Source organism: Astyanax mexicanus, chromosome 8 (genome assembly GCF_023375975.1).
Source record: "Astyanax mexicanus isolate ESR-SI-001 chromosome 8, AstMex3_surface, whole genome shotgun sequence".
Lineage (NCBI taxonomy): Eukaryota > Metazoa > Chordata > Actinopteri > Characiformes > Acestrorhamphidae > Astyanax > Astyanax mexicanus.
The window spans coordinates 56,763,960-56,790,845 of record NC_064415.1 but is presented as its reverse complement, the minus strand read 5'-3'; the positions used below and the strand labels follow the sequence as shown (position 1 = coordinate 56,790,845).

The 26,886-nt window shown below is 37.9% G+C and overlaps 1 protein-coding gene across 5 annotated transcripts in view; it reads right to left on the bottom strand.

Moving 5' to 3' along the window:
- Positions 1-26,886, bottom strand: part of pde4bb (phosphodiesterase 4B, cAMP-specific b) — a 70,141-nt gene that overhangs the window by 28,131 nt on the left and 15,124 nt on the right. For 3 of the 5 annotated variants that reach the window (XM_022677808.2, XM_049482481.1, XM_022677809.2), the window contains exons 3-7: positions 21,754-21,974; positions 15,407-15,595; positions 14,547-14,583; positions 14,137-14,207; positions 13,079-13,128 (exon numbers count right to left, since the gene is read on the bottom strand). In XM_022677808.2, coding sequence (XP_022533529.2) covers positions 13,079-13,128; positions 14,137-14,207; positions 14,547-14,583; positions 15,407-15,595; positions 21,754-21,974 — 568 coding nt within the window. Of the gene's footprint in view, positions 1-13,078; positions 13,129-14,136; positions 14,208-14,546; positions 14,584-15,406; positions 15,596-19,719; positions 20,412-21,753; positions 21,975-26,886 lie in introns of those variants that run through there. The other 2 variants (XM_007250636.4, XM_007250637.4) reach the window with 2 other exon arrangements.

Sequence of the window (26,886 nt, the reverse complement as noted above, 5' to 3'; positions counted from 1 at the left end):
ACCTTTATGAAAAAGCTCACCTACTGTAGTATTTTTAATACTTTGTTTATTTATACTTATGTATTTTTACCTGCTTAATCTGTACTTCAGTATAGTACTTTGAAAGAGTATACTTTACTTGACTGTGTTTTATTGGAGATGTACTTAAAAAGGTAAAAAATGATGTAAATAATGTAAAAATAAAGGATGTAAATATGTTAAATAATATACTATTGTTTTATGAAAATGTTTTTTTTTTTTTACAAAACTATACTTTTACTAAATGTGTTCCAGAAGCCGATATTTCTGCCATAAAAATGTACTTTAGTGAAATTTGCTACCATTAATTCTGTGTTGACAAATTAAAACTGTGATGAATAAACCCTATGTTGTAAATTATGCTTAAAAAGTTTGAGTTAGTTTAGTGTAAAATAGGTTAAATAACTTTAACAGTTGATACCTAAATTAGAGAAATTAGATATCTTGTTTTTTTATTTACCAGTTTATATCTGTCCCTCCTCAAAATGTATGCAATGTTAAATATATATTTTAATCACATTTTTAATATGTTTTTTTAATGTTCAGTAAGACACAGCTTACATAAATATACTTAAATAGCATTAAATAGTGTTAAAAATAACTTGTGACTAGTATAGTCAATATACATTAAGTGAAATTTTTTTATTTTTCTATTTTTATTATTCTTCTTCCACTTTTTCTTCCAATTTATCAGGCCAATTATTTCACCTATTCAGCTGCTATTTAGCTGTACATTCCCTATCACAGGTGATGCCACAACACAATTGTGTGCTCTCTCAGGGCTCTGGCAGCTGATGATGGCAAGCTGCATAACTGGGATTCGAACCAACGATCTTGAGCGCTTAGCTCAATAGTTAGTTAGTTTAGTGCAAATTCATATAATTTAAATTGCAAACAAGTAGTAATTAAGTACAAATTAGTAGTTTTAACACAACATAACTATAAAGTACAGACCTATTTCACTGCATTTTTAATTTATTTTCTTTTGCTTTTTTTTTCAGCAACATTTTTTCTTGGAAGGTTTTTTACGCAACATTCTTAGCAGCATTTCTGATCAGACCTGAAATAAAAACCACATCCTTTACGCTCTGCGCTCCGAGCTGCTCTCATCTCACCTTACTGACATTTGTTGTCGTAACTCTTTTGACATTTCTACCAGGTTTTGTTTTGTAGTTTGCGCTCGGCGTTTTTTACGAGAACGCTTTTTTTTTTTTTTTTTAATCTGAACCCACATTAAATCAAGCGAGTCTGGTAAGCGAGCGGCATCCACACCCTCTCTCCTTTTCTTTCCTCCACTTCCTTTCTCTCGTTCGCTCCTGCCCCTCATCTCCAGCCTGTCTGACAGCCGACACAATGCAGCACAGAGCGCCGCTGGCCGGGGATTACTTTAGGGAAGGGCCGCCGGTCAGCTTTACAGCTCTGCTGACGTCAATGGCATAATTCAAATACTAACCAGCGTGCAGCTCTGAGACTCGCACTGCCGCTTTACAGCCCTGAAGATCCGGACCGGACTCTGGAGCTGAGAGGAGCGGAGCTGAAGCAGAAAGTCAAGCAAAAAATTTGAGCAAGAGAAGGCCTTGTTTTAAGAGAATTCTTATAAATAAAAAGTGCATTAAAGTATATTTATATATATTTAGAAGTGTACTTAACATGGAAAAGTACATATTTGTTAACCTTTAAATTAAATATGTACTTAAATCCATACCAAATGTACTATTTTGGAACAACTAATGCTAATTTATGTATATTTTTAATTTAAATTAATTGTAATTAAGCTATAGTTAAACACAACCTACTGTAAAAGCATTAAATTGTGTTTTTAAGTTTTTTTTCATATATAACTTCTGTGAACTCAGAAAAATAGATTCATGTGTGAACATAATTTTAATACACTTGTATGACGAATGTATGTAATATGAAATATGTATGACGTATATGTAGAAATACATTAATAATATATAGGTCCTATCTATCTTTATATATAAGTTTCTTTGATTTTACCTAATTAAAAACTCTGGAATATAATCAAAAGTAAGATAAATGCTTGACTTTTTGCACCAGGAGTGAAGCAGCATAAAGTTATCCAAAAGCAGTGTGTAAGACTGGTGGAGGAGAACATGATGCCAAGATGCATGAAAAAACTGTGATTAAAAACCAATCAGGGTTATTCCACCAAATATTGACTAATTTCTGAACTCTTAAAACTTTATGAATATGAACTTGTTTTCTTTTATTATTATTTAAGCTCTGCATCTTTTCTCATTTTTTTCAAATAAATGCTCTAAATAACAATATTTTAATTTGGAATTTGGGAAAAATGTTGTGCTTTTTCCTCTACTCTACTCAGAAACGTGCTGTCGTCCACTGATCCTTTAAACCCTGTTTATTTAAGCAGGAACACAATGCTAAAGTCATTTTAGCTGTTTAGCTTGGCTGAAGTCCGAGTGATTGTGGACAGACTGGGATCAGACTGAAATTAGCACATGATGATTTATGACAGAGTGTCCTTGAGAAAGCTGTTTTTGCTTTTTGGCCTTTTGTGCTTTTAGCTTTGGGCTGAGTTTGTACATGTAGTTTGGTTCTCTTGGTCCAGAACGAAGTGCACAATGATGTATTGTTGCGTTCAGTTCTGGTCCATTTAGCGTTCACACTGAGCATTATAAAGAACCATCTGCACTATTTGTGAAGCTTAAACTACTCCCATCATAATACTGAGCAGCACAGCAATATTTTAAGGGAGAACGAAGGTTTTAAAAAAGTGGATACCACCTTACCTTCCTTACCTCTTCCACCTACTAAATTATTTGGAACAGTGAATTTAATACCGTGTTTTTCGCACTATAAGGAGCACTTAAAATCCTTTAATTTTCCCAAAAATTATCAGAGCTCCTTATAATCCGGTGCTCTTTTTTCCTTATGTATGAATTCTACCAGTTAGGTTTTAAGGAGCAGTAAAGCCACTCCACTGAAGTACAGAGTTATACAGCAGTTTCAGTTTAGTTCTTTAGCACAGAGACTGGAGCAGTATTAGCATTAGCCGCTAACCGTGCTAAGCACTAGCTCTTTCACCATTCAGAGGTGAGTATTTTAGACTGTAGTTTGCGTGTTTACTGTGTTAAATAAAAACAAGCTATGTGGGACGAACCGCTAGCTAACAAATATCGCCCTGACTTACCGGAACACTTAGGGTTCCTCAGTGTATCACTGTCGGGCGGCATTAGCCGCTAACTGCGGCTAGCACTAGCGGTTAGCTGCTGAAGCTAATGTTGCTTCTGCACCCAGCCTTAGTGGAAATCTGGAAATCTAAGCTTACTGTAAATAAACAGAAGCATTTTACTCACCAAATAAACAGAAACATGCGTGGATTAATTAATGCGTGGATTAGCGCTGGTTAGATTTTAAAAGAAAATCATTTTTTAAGAATTACAGTTTTGTTTGCTTAGCGGCAAGACCTGCTGAATCAGAAGGAAAACATGGTGACACGCTTGTTCCTTACTAGTGTCGCATAATGCACCTTACGAATGAAAATTCAAAGTATATCTGAAGTTCAAAGTATACTTGGACTACAAAATTACATTTATATGTAAACTACTGGTGTACTAAAAGTTTACTAAATGTACAACTAAAGTAGTAAACTTAGAGTACATTACTAGTTTATTTTCCCCATGTTAGTAAAGTAAGTGTGTTTCCTTAAAGTGTACTATTGTACACCCAAAGCTTATACTTAAAAGTATACTTTTATATACTAAAATTGAGTCAATTTAATTTCAAGAAGTACATAATAATAATAATAATAATAATAATAATAATAATAATAATAGTACACTTACAATTCTACTACAAGTACATTGATCTTAGTATAATTACTGTAATATATATACTTTGGAAATACACTTCAACTTTACTTTACAGTTTACTTATTAAAGTAAACTGTAAATATATATTTCTAGTAATGGTAATACATGCTGAAAGCTCTGAAATTCCCATGAAGTTCAGAGGTTATGTTTCCTATAAATAGGCTTTAAGAGGCTGATCTGGGATCAGTGGAACGTTCTCTCTATCTCTGTTCTTCAAGGCTGCTGTTTGAGGTCAGGTCTCTGAAAGCATTGCTCATCTCTGAGATACAGCAGTGAGGTACTTACCCATCACTGAAAACAGGATCTGCACACAAAAGCCTCGTGGCCTTCTGAGCTGATACAAGTCATTACAGGCAGGATAGATCATGTTTTGCTTAAACTGAAGGTCGTCTACAATGATGGTGTATGAATGAAAACATTATGACTAATATACTTTGACTTGAAAAAGCTGATTCCGCTTTACATCAGAGCTACGTAGAAGTGATTCAGGTCAGTTTCATGTTCATACAACAAAAAGAAAAAAAATCCAGATCAGATCAAAACAACAACAACAAGAAAAAAAGTTAGAAATAGAAAAGGAATTTTCTAAATGTATTTTCTAAATATGAACAATTTTTTTTATTAGATAAAAAAAAAAATCCTTAAAAGTCTCATTCCATTGTTTTTTTTCATTCATTTTAAACAGTTTAGTTTTGCTCTCTAGTATAAATGAACAAATGCTATGTGAGCTGTTTTTGTAAAAGAAAAAAAAAATGAATTACTGGGTAAAGTATAGAATACTGCTGTGTTATTCGCACAAATAATACAGGAATGAACTGCATGCTGTTCCTAGCACTGTTAGCTCTTATCTGACGAGACGGCACCGCTGCTGCCTGGCTTAAACTCTGTCTGTAGGCGGTCCCGAGCCGAGCCGAGGTGGGCGGGCCATGAATACTAATATACTTATTCACGGGTTGATGTAGACACGGTGCTTTACCTGATCGACTCCTGATCGTTTTTCTGAATATTTTCTTTTACAAGCTGCTGCAGACAATGAAGGTTGAGGAATAGTTTCACGTGCAGCATCCATATACCTAACTACCTACTGTATTTTAGAGCTGTATATATGAAACTGTATGGCCTGTAGTTGCACTGTAGTTAGACTATTTTAATCACTATTTAACAGCTCTCACACCGTCAATAATAAAGCAGCTTTATTGCTTTTTATGTCAAAATCAGGAGCGTTCCTCGCTATCTTTAAGAAACTCCTGAAGACAGAGCTCTTCAAAGAGCACTTACTCTCCTAACACCTCTAACTAACTACCTTCTACTACCAGATCAGGAGAATCTCTCACTATCTTTAATAAACTCCTGAAGACTGAGCTCTTCAAAGAGCTCTTACTCTCCTAACACCTCTAACTAACCACCTTCTACTACCAGATCAGGAGAATCTCTCACTATCTTTAATAAACTCCTGAAGACAGAGCTCTTCAAAGAGCACTTACTCTCCTAACACCTCTAACTAACTACCTACTTCTAACCTTATTTTCTTTTTTTCCCCCGCCTTCACTCCTCTATCCTACTATTTCCCTTTGACCTCCTTTAGGCTCTATCTAAAATTTTTTTTTTGTTGAACTTTTATTACTCTATGCACATCATTATTATAAGTCACTTTAGACAAAAGCATCTGCCAAATGTAAGGTAATGTAATAAATAACAATCAATCAGGAAGTCCTGAGGTCGTGAATGCTGAGCCTCATAAGCCGCTGTCTGATTAAAGCTGCGTCTGCTGGTGGCTTTACTGAAAGCGTCTGGTTTGTTTTCAGAGGAAAAGGTCTGATTATGACCTTAATGACTCGCCGCGAGTTACCGGACCAGCCCTCCCCTGCTGTGAGCGGCTAATGCTGACGGCTAACGCTCACCACAGAGGTGCTACATTCCACAGCCAGCAAGCCGAGCCTGCACACCCAAACACATTCACAACACAAACACGCAAACACCAAAAAACACACACTCACAATATACACATACATATATACACACGCCTGTTCACCTGCATTCTTATATTCTTACATCAGCACACAGTAGAGCAGAGGTGTCCAAACTTTTTTTGTTGGGGGCCAGAAGGAGAAATATATTTGAAGTCACGGGCCACAGACTCAGTAATAAAACAAATAATAAAATATACCACTTTAAATACTTTTTCCTGATTATTTTTATTTACACACCATTTTACTTGACTTACTATATTTATCTATCTTTGAGTGTCTTTTCAGTGTTGTGTAAACTAAGATTTTTCAAATTGATGTTTCATTTTATGATGTCTCTTAATATTAAACTCCTTAATTACGGCAACTTTTAGACTCTTTTGCCCTTTTTCTGCGCTACAACTGCGCACTCTCTCCGCTTTTAGACTCTTTGGCCCATTTTCCTGCGCTAGAAATGCGCACCCTCTCCACTTTTAGACTCTTTGGCCCGTTTTTCTGCGCTAGAAATGCACACTCTCTCCGCTTTTAGACTCTTTGGCCCGCTTTTCTGCGCTAGAAATGCACACTCTCTCCGCTTTTAGACTCTTTGGCCTGTTTTTCTGCGCTAGAAATGCACACTCTCTCCACTTTTAGACTCTTTGGCCTGTTTTCCTGCGCTAGAAATGCACACTCTCTCCGCTTTTAGACTCTTTGGCCCGTTTTTCTGCGCTAGAAATGCACACCCTCTCCGCTTTTACACTCTTTGGCCCGTTTCTGACACCTAGCGTTCAAACTTTGAATCTCACATTATAAAAACCTGCTTAACAGCGGGCCAACTTTCATTCTATTTCTAAAATACCTCACGGGCCGCTCCAAAAAAGGAAATGGCCCGAGGGCCGTAGATTGGACACACCTGCATTAGTGCATTAGTGCACACTCTCAGAGAGACTAACAGAGCTGGACATACAAGGGCACAGAAAATCAAAGTCCTGACCTTCGTAATTAAACACACACACATGTTGTTTACACATGTAGCACCACCCCGCCCAAGGCTCAAACACGACTTACATATAAAAACTAACAGAAACTGCGCCAACATTCAAGCATGCAGTCATCTGTGTGTCTGACGTACACGCCGGCCTGTTTATCCACTTCACTATTCAGTGTACCAGATTCCTGCAGCCTGTAATCACCATCTCCGCTCGTCACTTACTGACACTGACGGATCTCGCTTCAACAACAACCACGATAACGCAGCAAAATGTGGCAGACCAGTCTCAGCCAGCCTTCTTTATCTCTCATATAGTATATACAGTGCTTCACAGAGGTTTAAGGCATCTAACCACGTTATGTAAAACCATTTATTTCAGTAATAAAAAAAGGTTTTACTGTGACCACTTCAGTTTCTGAACCAAGTTTCTCTGATTTTTGCTATTTATAGGTATATATTTGAGTAAAATTAACATTGTTGTTTTATTCTATCTATTTTATAAAAAATATTATCATTTAGAGCATTTATTTGCAGAAAATGAGAAATGGATGAAATCACAAAAATATGCAGAGCTTTCAGACCTCAAATAATGCAAAGAAAACAAGTTCATATTCATATTTTTAGAGATCATAGTTTTAAGAGATCAGAAATAAATATTTGGTGGAATAACCCTGGTTTTGAATCACAGTTTTCATGCATCTTGACATCATGTTTCTCCTCCACCAATCCTACACACTGCTTTTGGATACCTTTAACCATCTGTATCTGGCAGCGCTTAGAGCTGAAGCTAGTAGTGTTATAGGATGTAACCAGTGGTTTGTAAAAAGTTTATTGTGCACTTTTTTTAAGTTATTAATGCCTGGTTTTAAATGTCAGGGCTTTCTGGATTCTAGTAAGGAGGTGTGGAGCTACTTTGAGCTGGATAACGGTGTAAAAAGTGATTTATCAGGGTAAATTATGCCCCGTATCGCCCAGTCTGAAGGGTGTTTGTTGGACAAGCTGTTAAAATTTCTGGATCTCTGAACGCTGTGGGAGAACGGAGGTGTGCTATTCATCAAAGGTAGGAACTTTTTATCATGTTTTACTACACTCCTTTAAAGTGTGTTTGGGTCAATCACTCCATCAGTCTGTTAGTTTGGGGGTTATCTGCTGGTTATAAGCTGTTATATCTTGTTTACATCTTGTGTCGGCTGATTATTGGCCGCAGGGCGGCTGCAGCAGCAGTCAGATCTTCTGAGTTCTCCCGCATCGCCTCCTCCTTCTGATCTGACAGACTTCTGGCAAACGCAGGAGAACAATGTGTGTGTGTGTGTGTGTGTGTAAATGTGTGTGTGTGTGCGCACACTTTCCACACAATGGCCAGAGGACAAAAGATGAGCGTTCTCTTCTCCCCAGGAGAGTCTGGCTTCACTTTAAACCTCTCTCGCATTACTCTCGCGCTTTCCATCTCCCCACTTCTCCTCTCTCTCTGGAAGCGTTTGAAAGAAGTGTGGGTCAGGGTCAGGACGGCGGCTGCAGGCGTGATGACGCGAGCACGGTAATAAAAAGCGGCGAGTGTGAAACTAAATCTTTCTTTTCCTCCGCCGCTCGGCTTCTGCTGTTTTAAAGGCTCTAATTCAAACAACCTGCCCTGGGAGCCCAACCAAAGTGAAGCAACACACACACACACACACACATACTGTGTATATGCAGGTGTGAAAAGGCCCTGTAGGCCCAACCTGTGCAAATATTTAGAAAAACATTTATTTATATTTATGCGATTTCCGTAAACCAGTTGCATGTCATTACTGTAATTTCCCTCTAAACTCGATTTTAATATTTACTCCTCTAAACTTCAATTATCTCCTTTTACTGCATTCTTCCTCCGTCCCTATCAATACTCCAGACTGCATTGTCCACAGTATCATTCAATGTCTTTATCAGACAATCATGAACAGTACTCATGCTCACCAGAGTACTGATTTGGTTCATCTGTGTTCATTTTTTCTTTTTTTTCAAAAACAAAAAATATTTTGGCATAAATGGTGGTTTATCTGCCGACAATGCTTAAGTGAAAATCGTAATAAACTTTCGTAAAATTGCAATATCCGTACTATCCGTCACGTACAGATGACATCACATAAACTTACTCCACAGACTTACTTAGATTTTTCTCCATGACAACCATGTTTATATGATTACATAATATGATAATTTTCTAATAGTTTTTACACCAGCACTATTTGGTTCCATTAGAACAGATTCGTTTGTACACCTAGTGTGGTTCTATTTAGCAAGTGTGAAAACAATAATCGCACCTGATAGAGGAGGCAATCTCAATCCGGTTTCAAATGAACCCTGGACTGGTTCTCTTGTGGTGAAAACATGATTCGGTCTTGATCTGACTTAGCTATCAAATATACTTCTTTCTAATTAAGCTAAACTGCTTATAAAGGTGCAGTTTAATCTGATATATCAGCCAGATAACGCTAATTAATTACCACAGCTGTGAACAAACGCTGTCTCTGCTGCTCCATGCTGTTTACACACTGAGTATGCAGTATGTGCTGCATTCACTGCTTGCATTCTTTGTTAAAGCAGCTTCACACTGCACAGATATGCTCGCTTTTGTTGCGTTTAGGTTTACGCCTGTGTGAAACCAAACCAAACAGAGTGAGAAAACCAACTACAGGTGTGAAAACGCCTATAGACTCCTCCTCCTGACTGTGATTGGTCTGATTCACTACATTGTTGGGTTGGTTCTGTTTAGTTTGTTCATATTTAGTTTCTTTTACACTACTACTTTCCTTTACACTACCATCCTTTGAACTGCAGGTGGCATGATGCTAATTGCTAATTGAACATAGCTTGTTAGCAATTAGTCGCAGCTATAGAACTATAGAAGTGAAGTTTATGTACTAAACTTACTAATTTTGGTGCTTATTTTTGTTGTAATCTCTGGAAGATTGCAAATTAAACTCTAAAGCTACTAAAAAAACTCAGTGAAATAATCGTAGTGGGTGAGGAACAAGACCACGCTGCTTTCCACTGAAACATGTGAGGTGGGCTGACCCCAACATTTTAATGCGAGTGTGTGCGCAGTTATGCAGCTTTAAAAGGTGAGTGTGTGTGTGTGTGTGTGTGTTTTCCTCCCTGAGCCGTGAGGAGTGCCAATTGATGCCGACAGGAAGTGAGGGAGCTGGTGGGTGGGCGGCTGCTGACGTCAATCAGGCGTAAGAGACCACGAAACAGGAACCAAAACAACCCACAATCCCCTGCTTCCCCCCCCTCTACACACAATCCTGCCTTACTCACACACTCACACACTCCGTCACACCACCTCCACCTGGCCTGAACATCTGCATCTCACACACACACACTCTTATACACACTTATACACACACACACATGTTTGTTTGTTTTAAAACTTTGTCAGAAAAATGTGGGCACATAGAGTACCATTCACAAATGTGGACACGCTCTTCTTATTCAATTATTTTACATTGTAGATTAAATAATAAAGACTATATTAAAGCTCTACAGGAATACATGATGAATTATTCTATAAAGAAAAAGTGTTAAACAAACCAGAATCTGATTCATACCTTCAAAAAGCACCATCTACCACCCCCCCCCGAGAGAGAGAGAGAGAGAACAAGGACAATTGTGCTCTTTCAGGACTCTGGCTGCTCATGGCAAGCTGCATAAACGGGATTCGAACCAGTGACCTCATGATCTCCTGATCATAGTGGCAGTGCTTTAGACCACTTGAGCACTGGGAGCAAATTCTATTATTATTTTATACAAAAGCAGCTTCTTGGTAAAAGTTTGGAAAAAGACAAACTTTATAGATTTTTATTTTTTTTTATTGTCCGTTTATTTTCCTCAATAAATAAAATACAAGGTCTAGTACTTTTGCCCTGTTATTTAAATTGGTTCTCCTTATCTACTGTTAGGAAGTTGTGAAAGTCTGATGAAGTTTTAGGTTACATTTAAGCAGTAAAAAAATTAGAGACTGCCATCAAACCAAACTGAACTGCTTGAATTTTTGCACCAGGAGTAAAGCAGCATAAAGTTATCCAAAAGCAGTGTGTAAGACTGGAGGAGGAAGAGAACATGATGCCAAGATGCACGAACAAAAACTGTGATTAAAAACCACCAGGGTTATTCCTCCAAATATTGATTTCTGAACTCTCTCTTTGCATCATTATTTGAGGTCTGAAAGCTCTGCATCTTTTTTTTTGTTATTTCGGACATTTCTCATTTTCTGCAAATAAATGCTCTAAATGACTATATTTTTTGGAAAAATGTTGTCTGTATTTTACAGAATAAAACAACAATGTTCATTTTACTCAAACATAAACCTATAAATAGTAAAATCAGAGAAACTGATTCAGAAACTGAAGTGAACTCTCAATTTTTACAGCAATAAGTCTTTGGTTAAGACTTCAAACCTAAAACCTCACTCTAATAACTACATCAAACTTTAGAGTACGTCAAACACACACACACACACCTCATTCCACTCTCCCCCACACTCTCACAGACTAACACACACACTTAAACACACACACACTGCTTTTCTTTGTGGTTTTGCTGCGCAAATGGTCTGTCTCTGATGCATCATAATGTGGTTCACTCATACTTTCACATCCCTCCAACACACACACACACACACACACACACACACACACACACTAACACTCTCACTTCTCTCTTCTCGTAAGGTTTATGGTCTCTATTCTTTTTTAAAGTAAAATTTGGGTCAGTCTAAACTAAACCCGACAGTGAATCGAGCGGCTGAGGGAGGAAGTTCCTGTGTAAACTCTGGTGCAGAATGAGGTATTTAATAAAGCGAAAGCTTAATCCAGGCATTGTAGTGCAGACCACAAACCAGCAAACACAGAAATAACAAGCGTTTACGGTATTCATCACATGACCAGTGTATTACTGTTCACTTACAGAGGTGGAAGAAATAATGAAGCATACGTTTGTAGTTACTGTACTTGAGTAGATTATTGAAGTACTTTACTGTACTTTATTTTACTGGAATTGTAATATATATATAAAAAAAAAAAGCTCTGACAAAAATAAGATACCAACTAAAAATGATGAGTTTCTTTGATTTGACCAAATTCAAAAACTCTGGAATATAATCAAGAGCTGAACTGCTTGAATTTTTGCACCAGGAGTAAAGCAGCATAAAGTTATCCAAAAGCAGTGTGTAAGACTGGTGGAGAAAAGAGAACATGATGCCAAGATGCATGAAAAAAACTGTGATTATAAAACCAACCAGGATAATTCCACCAAATATTGATTATTTCTGAACTCTTAAAACTTTATGAATATGAACTTGTTTTCTTTGCATTATTTGAGGTCTGAAAGCTCTGCATCTTTTTTGTTATTTCAGTCATTTCTTATTTTCTGCAAATAAATGCTCTCCATTACTTCATACATAAGCAGGATTTTATTGATACATTATAACGACAGTAAAACTGTCAAAAAAAAAGAGGTGTGGTTTGAGAGGGGCACTGGGTGATGTATGGGTTTAGGGTTGGGCAAGAGTGAGAGCTGACTGGCTGAGCTGCAGCAGCAGCAGCGTGCCTCTGATAGTAAGATGTGATACCCATATGTTTGGACGTCAGCAGGGGGGAGGTATTATACGTATTACTGAATTATTGATTTGCATATTGTGAATATCCGCATACAAAATTCCACAGAAACATCATCCTTGCCTATAGCACGGTTGAACCTGAGAGGGCGCTGCAGAGGCAGAAATGACCACAATAAAAGTGTTTTTTAAAGGTTAGGAAATGCTTATATTTTTTAAAGCAGTACTGCTATGTTTTATTACTTAAAATTACTTAAAAACACATTTCAGTTATTAATGAAAAAAAAATATGGTTTAGGGTTTAGTGGCTCTTTAAATCAAGGCTAATTGTGCTCTCTCAGGGCTCCAGCAGCTGATTGAAAGCTGTATGACTGCTACTTTTATATTTTTACTGGAGGAAGAAATGACTAGGACAGGTTCACGCACTTCGCTGACACAGATAAACACTGACCTGCGTTACTTTTTAATCCTGAGCAGGATTATTTACACTCAGTGAATCACAAACGCCCACAAGCTTTCGTCTGGATCGTCGGAGGTTAGTCAGAATGTTCACGGATACGTTCACAAAAATCCCCCCCAAAAAACAAACAAACAGCACAGCAGTTCACAGACAGAAACTGCAGCTCTCAGATCAATACCCCCTCCTCCACTCTGCACACTGATACAACAGCCTTACCTGAGAGAGAAGCTCGAGTTACAGGCGGCTGAGTCGTCACCGGAGATCTCCTGAAGCAGAGCATGAAACAAAATCCAAGAATTTACATATAATTTCCATATAACTACAGTAAATAAGGCTATGTTCACATTACCAGGCTCAGATCTGATTTTTTCATGGCTGTGTGAACGTGCCAAATCTGATTTTTTCACATCAGATTTGAATCACTTTCATATGTGATCCTAAATCAGATACATGTCCGATTTATGGACATGCAACATGAATGTGAACGGTCAAATTTATGTGGAGTTCATGCATATTTTTGCTTTTACGCATTAGCATTAGCGCTACATGCTTCTCTCTCGTACACATCACACATTTCTTGGTGCAGCTGTTCAGCTATAAAAAAAACAGCAAAAGCAAACCGCCTGTCCTTTTTTCACAGATTTGTTCACATTACACACAGATACAGAACTCTTATATTTTGTGAATGTGAACTATCAAGATAGCGAACGTAGCCTATAATAATATGCAATTACATGAATATTCATATGTATTAAAATATTTTAATTATATATGATTTTTTGTGTCTGATTCCTGTTACAATTTTATAATACTGACATAATGATAAAATAAAATCATATTATAATGCAGTTATTTTCTTTTCAAGCCCTAATGAAGCTTTAATAAAGAAAATATTGATTAGTTACTGTAATTGCAATAAAATAAAATGATACACTTAAATATATAAATATCTAAAATAAATTAAACAAATATGACAAATCTACTGTTTTTAAATAAAAGCGGACATATCAAATTATTCAAGTTAATTATTCTGTTTTTTCTTGTAAATTAAACACAACAGGCAATATTGAGGTCGACATCCTATATGTCCATATGTTTTAGTATAAGTTGACTTTTGAGTGTAATTTTAAGTAGATCTCACAGTGATCCATTACAATAAAAGCAGTAAAACCTTAAAAACAAGTGCAAATTTACACCCTGATCAGCCGACAACACTGAAGTAAGTGTGCCCTCTAATGGCCGGCTGTTAAATAGAGAATAAAATCTGCACTCACTTGCTGGAGGGACACGGCACGTTGGTCAAAACGCTGAAGTTATTCCTGACTGTGCGCAGACTGGCGAGAACCTGCAGATCAGCAAGAAAAACATTAAACACAGAACTGATTCACTACAACAGTGAACTGGATAAATCGGATGCTCTCAGCAAGGGATCCACAGTTTCTCATGGTCATTATAGAATAGAAACCAAACAAATTATATATTTTTTGAATAATAGCCTTCAAAAACCCATTTAAACATACATATTTACATATTCATGCAAAGTGAATGTAAGAGCAATTGTATCTCTGCATTTAGAGCACATTATTAACTAACTCTCTCTGTCTCTTTTTTCCCCCAATATATAAAAGACGATTACAAATCAGATGAGCATGAATTATTTTTACATTTTTTATAATTCACTTACCTGAGCGAAAGGCGTGACTATCAGGTCTTCACCATGTCTGAGAAACAGAAAATGAAATAAACATCTGGAAAAACTACAAGTTACTTGATAAGTACAGGAGCATCTCATTAGGAATGGATATTAAATTATGTTTGAAATTAAAATGCAACCTGAAATACATTTAAGTATGAGTGAACTATAATTTAATACATTTAAGAACTATAACTATAAAACTAAAATGAAATGCAGAACCTGTATAATTATATACCTTTTATATAGTTTGATAACATTTAAATAATATATATTGAAATCCTCTGAAATAAATACAATATATATCCTGTCACATTGGGACAAAATAAAACATATATATTTATTTGTTCTTTTTTCCCAATGTATATAGTAGGTTGACATAATATTTTGATTAGAGAGCCAATATGTTTTGGGGTAGTTCTCATTTTGGTAAGCAGATTTCGAGTATAAACATGATAAATATGTGTGTAGTAAGTGACTCCTCAAAATTGTTTGCATGTAGGTGAAAATACAGTTGTTTTGAGTATAAAATTCCTAATATATATTGTTATATAAATAAAAGTTAATTGACATGATTTAAGAGGGATAATATAATTTTGCTTCATAACTTCAGGTATATGTGGACTGATCTGATTTTGTGTAACAGGCCTGTGATACATTTGAGTAAATGGGACAATACACATTTTTTTTAGGAAGAACTGGATTAACATAATTTTGCATCTGGCCTGAGATAAATTAGTGAAAATGGGCCATTACAATTCTGTGAAAATGTACCAATATAATTTTGCATAAATAAGCTATATATATCTAATATAAATAGGCAGATCTAAAGAAACCTGTATTTTACTCACAGTTCGCCCACGATGGAAGAGTTGCGGGAGGTAGATTTGGGCGACAGGTCGTAGTCGCTGTCGGATCGGTAGAGGAAGGACTCCCGGCGCTGGCCGGCCATGCTGGGGTGCAGCACCAGCCCCGAGCCGGGGGATAACTGCAGATCCAGCGGACTGCATCCCACCGACGGACCATTCTCCACCTCCAAACTGCAGCACAACACACACAACACAACCACAGTCTGTCTAAATACATCAGAATAACAAATTTACTGTAGAAACTCCACACTAGACCTCGAGCAGTTTGGACTGTGTGTCTCTCCACTCTTCCTCCAGACTCTGATCCCTTGATTTAAGTTTTCCCGCAAAATCTTACAGCACTTTATGCTTTAATCTGCTGACAAGTTTAACTTTTATGGAGATGTGGATTTTATTTTCCAGCAGGACTTGGCACACTGCACACACTGCCAAAAGCACCAATCGGTCTTATATCATATTCTAGTTTACTGAGACACTGATTTTTGGGTTTTCATTAGCTGTAAGTCATAAAGAAACGTTTCAATGATTTTTTTTTTTGAGATGCACTTGTTTACCATATTTTTCAGACTATAAGGTGCACTTAAAATCCTTTAATTTTCCCCAAAATCATCAGTGCTCCTTATGTATAAATTTAACCAGTCAGGTATTAAGGATTAGTAAAGCAACGCTGCTGTAGTACAGAGTTATACAGGAGATACAGTTTAGTTCTCCAGCACTGGGGCTGGAATAGCATTAGCATTAGGTGCTAACCGCACTCGCTATTTCCCTAGAGGTCAGAGGTCAGTATTATTGGCCTGTAGTCTTCTCATAACCCCAGCTAGCACTGCTCGAGTGGTTAGGTGCTAATGCTAAATCTGTGTAGAAATCGTTTGACTTTAAAAATGTTACAGTTTTGTTTACTTAGCTTAGCTTTACTTAACTTTTCCTTATTTTTATACCATTAGAAGTTCCTTATAGTGTCTCTTAAAACGTGCCTTATAATCCAGTGGCCATAAGTGCCGAAAATACGGTATTCAGTGTTCAGTGCTTATGCATGTGTTATGAAGTCTCTCTGAGTGTGGTCTACTGCTTATTTACAGTAATTCACCATCAGGTCATCTGTAACTGTAACTGCAGCCGAAATCCTGAAGGGTGATGTCCTAATACGTGTCTGAATGATTTAAAGCAGAAGCGTCCGCCCTCTCGGAGCGTCTGCGTCGGGGGGTAAAGAGGGACTGGGGCAAACGACAGTGAGCTCAGAGCCATGCAGCCCGCTGACCAATCACACCACAGCATTGAGCAAGAGCTGGAAACTGCTGCTCATCTTCAGAGCTTCACATTTCTGAAGCTACAGCCTGATATCGCTGCACCGAGAAAATGTAAGGATTTTAAGTGTTTCTTATACTGCAAAAATACGGTAAACTAGCTGAAGGTACTGTGTGTATAAACAGTGTTTTTAATAAATCTGTGGACCTTGAAAGCTATCAATGCCCAGTTTTAAATATCAGGTCTCTCTTAGGATTCTAACAATAAAGTGTGGAGATACTTTGAGCCTGTTATTTTTGGTGTAAAAATAGAGATTTCCTTTATTTTCCCCACATTATTAAACCCATGGAACAGTAAAATAAGACTCCTTTATGAAGGGGTTTAGAAATAGTCTATGATGAAGTTTATTAATGGTTAATAATTAGGTTGTAAATATTTTACAAACCATTACTAGTAGTTGCAACACATAAAACATATTCTTCTTTGTTTTTTTTTTTTTTTCAACCAGTCAGCATTAAAATATTATACAATAAAATAATACAAAATGTCAGTTTATTTAATGTTAATCTGGGTAGTTAAAAGTAATATCAGAAATTTTCATGCATATCTAACATACGTAATAATGAGTAAAATTGTATTGTATTATATTGCCATTCACAGATTTCCCTATGGGGTACGCTTCATGAAAAACAGCTAAAATCAATATTTTATAATAAATTAAATCCACAATAAGTGATATGGTATTTTAATTCAAACAGTTCTGAAATTGTGATCTTTAAAACTGAGTCTCTATCTCTCTACACTGTACATCCGTATGGAACTGTTCCATGTTTTAAAACTGATATACTGTTATTTAATGATCATTTCAGTTGACGGGTACATTGTTTAAAGGAATTCTGTGCTGGTCCACAACCTTTAGCCTCAATTGAGTTGAACAGGTTTTGCCTGGTGTTGATTAATGGTGGAATCTGACATGCCTGCTACGTCATAATTGTACCTTAGTACGAGGAAGCGGTCAGAAAAAAACATTTCCTGGAGCTCCTGCAGACTAAGAGCAATAAAACGCAAGCTGATTTCCCACAATGACACATTTAAAATATTCCTCTGAAAAAAAAATATATATATAGTAAAGTTCAAGTATATTTCTATGTATATAGTATATAGTAATAATATTAATATAAATATAGAAGAAGCATACTTGTACTGTTACAGTGCTTTCTGTGACTAATTGGCCCCAATTTTATTTATATATATATATATATATATATATATAGTTTATTTAGTACAAAAACATGGAGATCAGAAGAATTAAATACTCTACATTGATTTGTATATGTATGTATAGATATGTGTATTTTATAGTATTGTGTGTGTAAGTATAAAATGTATGTATGACTGTTCCCAGATATGGATTGGCACTCTGTCCTGGGTAAAATGCTGTAGTGCTGGATACAGTCCTCCAGGTGGACGGTTGTTGTTTCCGGTTGAGAGTACGCTGTACGCTATTGGCTGCCGCTTCTCACCAGTGTGTGGATAAGTACCAAGACTGCAAGTCTTTGTGATGCATCAAGAGCCACGGTATCCAGGGTAATATCAGCATACCACCAAGAAGAACCAACCACATCCAACAGGATTAACTGCTGTAAGAGTGTAAATGATTGTGTGCAAAAACGTGATTGTAAATTGTAAAGCGACTCAGGGTTTCTCGAAAGGCGCTTTATAAGAGTAACTTCATTTATTTATTTATGGAAAGTACACTTTGGGCGTAAGAATAATAAACTTTATAAAAAACACAATTAAACTAGTTTATAACCAATGAATTATTGTGTACTGCACCTACTATTATACTATTGGTGTAATTACAGGTGATAGGTAAATACTTTTTAATTTTCACTAAAAACGAATTCTTAAAAATATGTTATTGGTCATTACAATAAAACAAAAGTATGGAATGAGAAATAAATTAGTTTTAAATAAGTAAAGAAAATGACCACTAACTTTTAGTTAGCATAAAGCAGATCTAACAGGCTAACAGGTGAATTTAGACTAATTTTGAGCAAGAAAATCACAGAAATCCCTTCTTAACTTTTGACAGGTAGTGTATATCAAAGAAAAACAGTGTGTGTGTGTGTGTGTGTGTGTGTGTAACAATAAGTATTTCCAGGCTCTGGTTTCGGCTGAAAGTGCACGGTCATCGTAACTGGCAGGCTAAAGATATTAAGGGTCTCCCGGAGGACCAGCTGTCCGGGGAAACAGCAGCACCCACAGAATAACATTATTCTCCTCCACGTCTCCTGAATAACATCTAATGAGGTTTTACAACATCCTGACGGTCCTCCGACTTCACGACTCACAATTCTGTAAACCTCAGTCTCTCAAATCTAATGTTATTCCTCAAACACTGTAATACAAGCTTTTTATATACAGCTCTGCAGAATGAAACTGAAACACCTTGTTTTAGAGCACAGTAATTTATTGTGGTGACGGACAGTTCTGGTGGAAACAGGAGAGTTGAGGTGCACATTGAATTCTGCGTGATTTGATCAGCCGTGGTTTTATGTTTTTTTATTGGATACAATCCAGGTTAGCACCCGAACATCCCTTTCAGACAGCTTCTTCTTACAGTGTCCACAGTTAATCCTGTTGGATGTGATCGGTCCTTCTTGGTGGTATGCTGACTTATTACCCTGGATGCCGTGGCTCTTGATGCATCACAAAGATGTCTTGCTGTCTTGGTCACAGATGCTCCAGCAAGACGTGCACCAACAATCTGTCCTCTTTTGAACTCTTTTGGTATGTCCCCCATAATGTTATAGTGTGCATTGCAATATTTAGAGCAGAACTGTGCTCTTACCCTGCTAATTGAACTTTCACACTCACACTTACTGCTCTTACTGGTACAATAATATGCAATTAATGAAGAATGAACACCAGGCTGCTCCAATTTAGCCATTAAACCTAAAATCCCACACTAAAATGATAACAGGTGTTCCAGTTTCATTGTCCAACCCTTGTAGATACCAGTATTAAAAAATTATACACCTCCTTACCAAGAGTGAGAAACGGCCACAGTGAAGCGCCGTCTTTGCCGGAAGGTTTTCTTCACCAACAGCTTCCTGTACGAAGCTCCTTCCTGCTCCACCAGGTTGGACTGAGAGTCTGAATCCAGCTTCAGCTGGACTCTTTGTCTCCGGGAGCTCGGTTCTGAGTCCTGGTTTAAATCCATCCCGCTGGAACTCGGCTCCATTCGAGCTTCAGATCTCTATCCAGCAGTGGAGCTCCACACAGTGAGAAGTTCAACGCTCCTCTGCTGCCTCCAGAATGTCTTCGGCCTTCGGCTTCCTTGCCTTTGCTCTCTATCTTGCCCTCTTCCCTCGTTCCTCACTCCTCCACTCTCTACTCTCTCTTTTTCTTCTATTTCCCTGGTCTTGCCAAGTCTTCGCCCTTGTCCCTGATGACACGTGCATTTGTAGAAAGTTCAGCATCTGCCACGGAGACGACACATGAGCCCAGACGCTCTGGAAGTCCAGGCGTAAGCGATGCACGTCTCTGACGCAGAAGAACAGGTGTGCAGGAAAAACGACCCCGACTGCGCAGAAGTGGGTCACATTAATATTCCGCGCTGAGAAAGAGTGGGCTTAAACGGCCCGTTCTGAATTTGTGGGATTAAAAAAGGCTCAAAAATAGAAAAGAGGGTAATCTGAACACCGACCAGAAGCAGGAGACTTTACTGAGAACATCGCCATCGTGTGGACGCAGCTTCAGAGGTCAATCAAATCAACCTGATCTCAGTAATTACTCTAGTCCAGTTTATTAGAAATGCCTTTTCTAAAAAATGTTCTGTGTTTATAGTTATTTATTAAGGCTTATCTGTGTCTGCACATTTTTTAATCACCCTTTACAACACCCTTTTCTGACACAAATGACTATTACTGAAGTGGTGGTCCATTCCGAAGACAAGAGTAACTGGCATAATAGTGTTTTTGTTGTTTGAGAGTGGCTCCACCACCCAATATATATAATATATAGTGATTGACTGAATATTTGGCAACCAAGTTTCCTCTAAAATTAGGACTGTTTAAGCAGTAACTCTGAATACAATGACTACAATGGTATACAATACACACATTAAACAAAGTAGAGTGTTCAGCATCACTCATCATTACATAGCACTACTGAGGTAAACTTATGATTGGAATAACACTACCACAGAGAAATTTGACTAAAATACACTGCTGTGGTAAATCTATGATTGGAATAACACTACCAAAGAGAAATTTGACTAAAATAATACTGCTGAGGTAAATCTATGATTGGAAAAACACTACCAAAGAGAAATTTGACTAAAATAATACTGCTGTGGTAAATTCACAATTGGAATAACACTGCCAAAGTGATATTTGACTAAAACTACACCGCTGAGGTATATTTATGATTGGAGTAACACTATTAAAGTGCAATTTGACTAAAACTACACTGCTGGGGAAGATTTATGATTGGAATAACAGTACCAAAGGTAAATTTGACTAAAACTATACTGCTGAGGTAGATTTATGATTGGAGCAACACTATCAAAGTAAGAATTATACTGAAATTACACTGCTGAGGTAGATTTATGATTGGAATAACACTATTAAAGTTACATTTGACTAAAATGACACTAAATTATGACTAGAGGAACACGGCTAAAGTAAATATATAGTTAGAATAGCACTTTTGAGGTAAATGTTTTGCTCTTTTCTGGTTTGCTGCTGTAATTTTAAGACGGTTAGGTGCTCAATAAGTACTTAGTAAATTGTGGTTTTGTAACTGTTTTTTTCTTTTACAAGCAAGACAAATGTACATTTATTTAGTGGTAATAAGACTAAAAAAAAACAGCAAAAAAAAAACATTTTCAGTATTCAGTTTTCAGCCAAATGTTTAATTCTGCTCATTGTAGTGCATCTCTGTCCAAAATTATCCATCCAAGAGAGAATCTCTGGCCAGTCAAATTTTGTAGGAAGAGTTGGATGCCCCCATGTGGCTGAATGCAATTAAATTCTCACAGAAATGCATCCAACTCCAACACGTTAGCAGTAGCTCACCTGTCAGGAGCTACCGGGGTGATGTCGATGCGGGGAGTTGTGGTGAAGGCCAGTGAGGTGGGCCGGCTCATGCAGTCTTCATCAGGAGTCCGGCTCCTCTCGCCCTGACGCCAGGCGAGCGGCGGCAGCACCAGAGTACCGGAGTGCCGGCGGCAGCAGCGGCGGAGATCCGCGCCCAGAGTGGCCCCGGGGGACGGGCATGCCTGGAGCTCCTTACTGTCCTGAGGGATGGAGCACACGGGATAATTACAGAGCGGATAGGGAAATAAGAATGCAGCGAATTAGCAGTACGTTTCAGACTAACACATCACACCGTGCCAGGTAACTACATGCCGGTATTATCAAAATAAGAGCAATCTATACATAATACACATCTTATAGATGTGCCCCCAACCTGTCATCGACTATCAGCAAGTAATCCAGCTTGGAAAAACAGTCAGCATGGTGAATAAAAGGATGGTTAAAGAAATGGTTAAAGCTTAACCGCTCTAAAGTTTTTTTTTCACATCGCTACTGGTACACCATGCTACTTTTCGTTAATTTCTCTGATGCTGAGCATGCCTTTCTCTGTGTAAATCTCACTCACATGTGACTTGAGTAGAACTGCTGAGGTAAATATAGGATTGGAATAGCACTACCAAAGTGCAATTTGACTAAAATTACACTGCTGAGTTAAATTAATGATAGAAATAATACTACAAAAGTGAAATTTGACTAAAATAACACTGCTGAGGTAAATATATGATTGAAATAACAATATCAACATGAAATATGAGTATAATAACACTGTTGAGGTAAATTCATGATATGAATAATACTACCAAAGTGAAATATGACTATAATTACACTGCTGAGGTAAATATATGATTGCAATAACACTACCAAAGTGAAATTTGACTGAGTATTCTCTGCTGATAATAGATGGATTTTTTGAAAACAAAACAAGATAATGTAATTTATTCAAAGGTGAAAAAGTGCCAAAATGAATGCAAAAAACATGTCAAAACTTTTAAAATTTCCCCTTTTTCTAATGTTTTTTTGGTCATTTTGGTGCATCTATAACTAGAAACCCCTCCTCTCTGCTTTGTTTGACCTTGCTGGTATTCAGTGAGAGCCGGTATCTGCTGATGCACAGTTTAGAGTTACCCCAGACCTCCATTGGGGGTCAGTTTCTGACCACAGTGCCTCTCACAATATCAACTGGACATTACTGAGTGGTGGGATGAACATGAGCGTCAGTACTGACCTGAGAACAGTCCACCACCGCAATAATATCTGAACATCAGCAGCTCTGGGGTCAGTGAGTAACTCTACAGCTGCTGTATTCAGAAGATAAGATTTAAAGTAGGAGTTTCTAAGTGGACAGTGAGAGTCTGTACACTAGAGGGCGCTGTAATACTATAAAGGCAGATGAGCAGCTCTTTAGAGGAGCTCTGTTTAATGTCATGGAGAGTCAGGATGAGTGATAATAAACCAGATAGCTTGGATACTTAAGCCACTTCTGGCAAGGATATGGCACTGCTGGATTACAATCAGCACTGGAAAACCTTATATAAAACCTTATAGTGCCACAAAAAGACTTTTGCTATTTATAGGTGTATGTACATGTATAAACTACATTTCTCACAAATAAAAAGAAGGATTATCATTTAGAGCATTTATTTGCAGAAAATGAAAAATGGCTAAAATAACAAAACAGATGCAGAACTTTCAGACCTCAAGTTGTTTCAGAAAGCAAGTTCAAGTTTTTAATCAGTTTTCATGCATCTTAGCATATTCTCCTCCACCAGTCTTACACATTGCTTTTGGGTAACTTTATGCTGCTTTACTCCTGGTGTAAAAATTCAAGCAGTTCAGTTTGGTGGTTTGATGGTTTGTGATCATCCATCTTCCTCTTGATTATATTCCAGAGGTTTTCAATTTGGTAAAAACAAAGAAAATCATCATTTTTAAGTGCTCTCTTATTTTTTTATAGAGCTGTATATCATATAGTTTTGGTTGATATTAAAACAGTGATGCTCAAAACTCCCAAATTTGACAGCAGTAAACCTGCTGTAAATAATATTGGTTGTTAAATTCTGTGAAACTGACACCAATACATCCAGAATTCCTGGTATTTGATTATTAAGGGGTGTTTTATCCTCTTCAGAAACACAGAGGTATAAGCATTATTAAGCCACACTGTGAGGTAACAATTCATGATGAATTAACACACTGCTATCTCATGGCTTCAGTGAAAAGTGAACAGCGTTGTGGCGTGAGCCGTGGTATCACAGTGGTAGAGGGCTGAAGGTGTGTTTGGGCTGATGGAGCGCTCACGCCTCCACAGTGCTCTGACCCTGTGAGCTGACTGTTTTATGGACGCTGTGGTTTGCTGGGATGGCTTTCTGCTGGCTGGCTGTTGTGAATAACGCTCTACTTTAAATGCGTGACCACGTCCAGCGCACATCACCATCAACTCACTTTACTGCCCTGTCAAATTCACCCACAAAACAGACAGAGGAGGGAGCGGCGCAGTACCAGGAATCTCCCCCAACACCGCCTGAATACCAGCGCGAGAGAGAGAGAGAGAGAGAGAGAGACAAAGAGAGAGAGAGAGAGAGAGAGAAAGAGAGAGAGAGAGAGAGAGAGAGAGAGAAAGAAAGAGATAGAGAGGGAGAGAGAGAGTGTGTGTGTATGTAAATATATAGATAGCTACAAACACACAACCAGACCGACATTCAGACAGATACGAAGCATATGGATGGATAGATAGATAGATAGATAGATAGATAGATAGAACACAGACAGATCAATAAATGACAAGATAGATAGATAGATAGATAGATAGATAGATAGAGAGACAAAAAAGACAGCTAAACAAACAAACGAATTAAAACTAGAGAGAAAGATCAATAGATGAATGAGCAGACAGACAGACAGACAGACAGATAGAGAGACAGATAGATAGATAGACAAACAAATAAATGAAAAATATAAATATAAAGATAGATAGATAGATAGATAGATAGACAGATAGATAGATAGATAGATAGATAGATAGATAGATAGATAGATAGATAGATAGATAGATAGATAGATAGATAGATAGATAGAAAAAGACACCTAAATAAACAAATGAACTAAAACTAGACAGATTAATAGATGAATAGGCGGACAGACAGACAGACAGAAAGACAGACAAAGGATAGATAGATAGATAGATAGATAGATAGATAGATAGATAGATAAAGACAAATAAACAAATAAACTAAAACTAGACAGACAGATCAATAGATGAATAGGAGGACAGACAGACAGACAGACAGACAGACAGAGAACAGACAGACATAGAAAAAGACACAGATAAACAAACAAATGAATTCCAATACACAGACAGATCAATAGATGAATGGGCAGACAGACAGACAGACAGGCAGACAGACAGACAAACAGATATATAGATAGATTGGTAGATAGACAGACAGACAGTTAGATATGAAAGATATATCAGGTGTAAGCAGTAAGCTCTAACTCTCTCTCTGTGGCGCAGGACGGTCTGTTACAGAGTTCTGTCTGGATCTTTTTCCTGAATCCAGCTCAGCTCTGTTTTTTTATCCAGGCAGAGATTGATCCCACTGTGCTTTGTTTCATCTCAGACAGACAGACATATAAAACAGGCGTCTGTCTGATACAAACACCCCACAGCCTCCAGCTCTACTCCAGCTCTCGCTGCTGCTCTGTTGACTTTAAGCTGAAATAAACATGCATTAGTCCTGACAGCTCCACCAGTCCCAGATCTGAGAAAGAGCAAAGGGATTAGTACTGACCACCATCCCCCAAACCTCCCTCAAACCTCCCCCAACCCCCCTACTACCTCATTTATTAAAGGATGAAAGCTAACACTGGCCACTTTATTAGAAACCTCTACCATGTGCTTCTGTTCAATGGCCATTTTATTGGAAAAAAAACCCACCTACAACATAAGTGTACAGCTTTCCAATACCCAGTTAATCCAGGTATCCAGGGTAATGTCAGCATACGACCAATAAGAACCAACCACATCCAACAGGACTAACTGTGGACGCTGTAAGAGGAAGCTGTCTGAAAGGGATGTTCGGGTGCTAACCCGGATTGTATCCAAAAAACATAAAACCACGGCTGATCAAATCACGCAGAATTCAGTGTGCACATCAACTCTCCTGTTTCCACCAGAACTGTCCGTCACCACAATCAATTATTGTGCTCTAAAACCAGGTGTTTCAGTTTCATTGTCCAACCATTGTAGTTCTTGTATGTTGGGTTGGGTTGGGTTGGGTTGGGTAGTCGAGTTTAACGCCACATCAGCTCGTCGGCTATTTCGTGGCAGGAAAGGTACTGTCTAATCACAAGGTTCTACGATCTAAGCCATCGCAAGGCAGACAGACACAGACAGACACACAGACACATTCACTCACACACTCACACCTAAGGGGCAATTTCAATCAAGTTCCAATTAGCCTGAACGTGCCGTCTTTGGACTGTGGGAGGAAACCGGAGAACCCGGAGGAAACCCACGCAGACACGGGGAGAACGTAGTTCTTGTATGTAAAAGCAAACCAGCGCTAATGTGCCCTTTTCCCAAACATCAGTGTTAAAACACACTAAGATCCAAAAAGAATAAAATCAAGGATGATGTTGCAGCAGAAAGCCGTCTCAGCACAGCACAAACAAAACCATTTCCACAAACAAGACCATTACGCACAAACCCTAATGTCCCTTTATGTCCATCACTGAGGTGGACGTGGCAGCTTGAGTAAAATGTCAGGGTCGGGTATCGGCTAATCAGAAGGAAGTCTCGTTACCATGGCGACCACATTGGCTCCCTTTTTTTACCTTAACAAGACTTGATTGAAGGTTGAGTAATAGTGTTGGGAAGAATACACACACAAAGCCGGCGGAACCGAATCGGCGGCCTGAGAGCGCTCCGGTGACGTACCGGAGGCCGCTGACGCTTTCATCCCAACGCAATCAAATCAAAGCATGGCTTTAGAAAATTGCACATTCATCCACTTGTGTAGGTGAACAGGAAATGTGAACCGATGATTAAAAGGGAAGTTTGGCAATGAAACCCATCAGCCAATTATCTTTAGTATCTGAAGTTCAGGGCCCAGA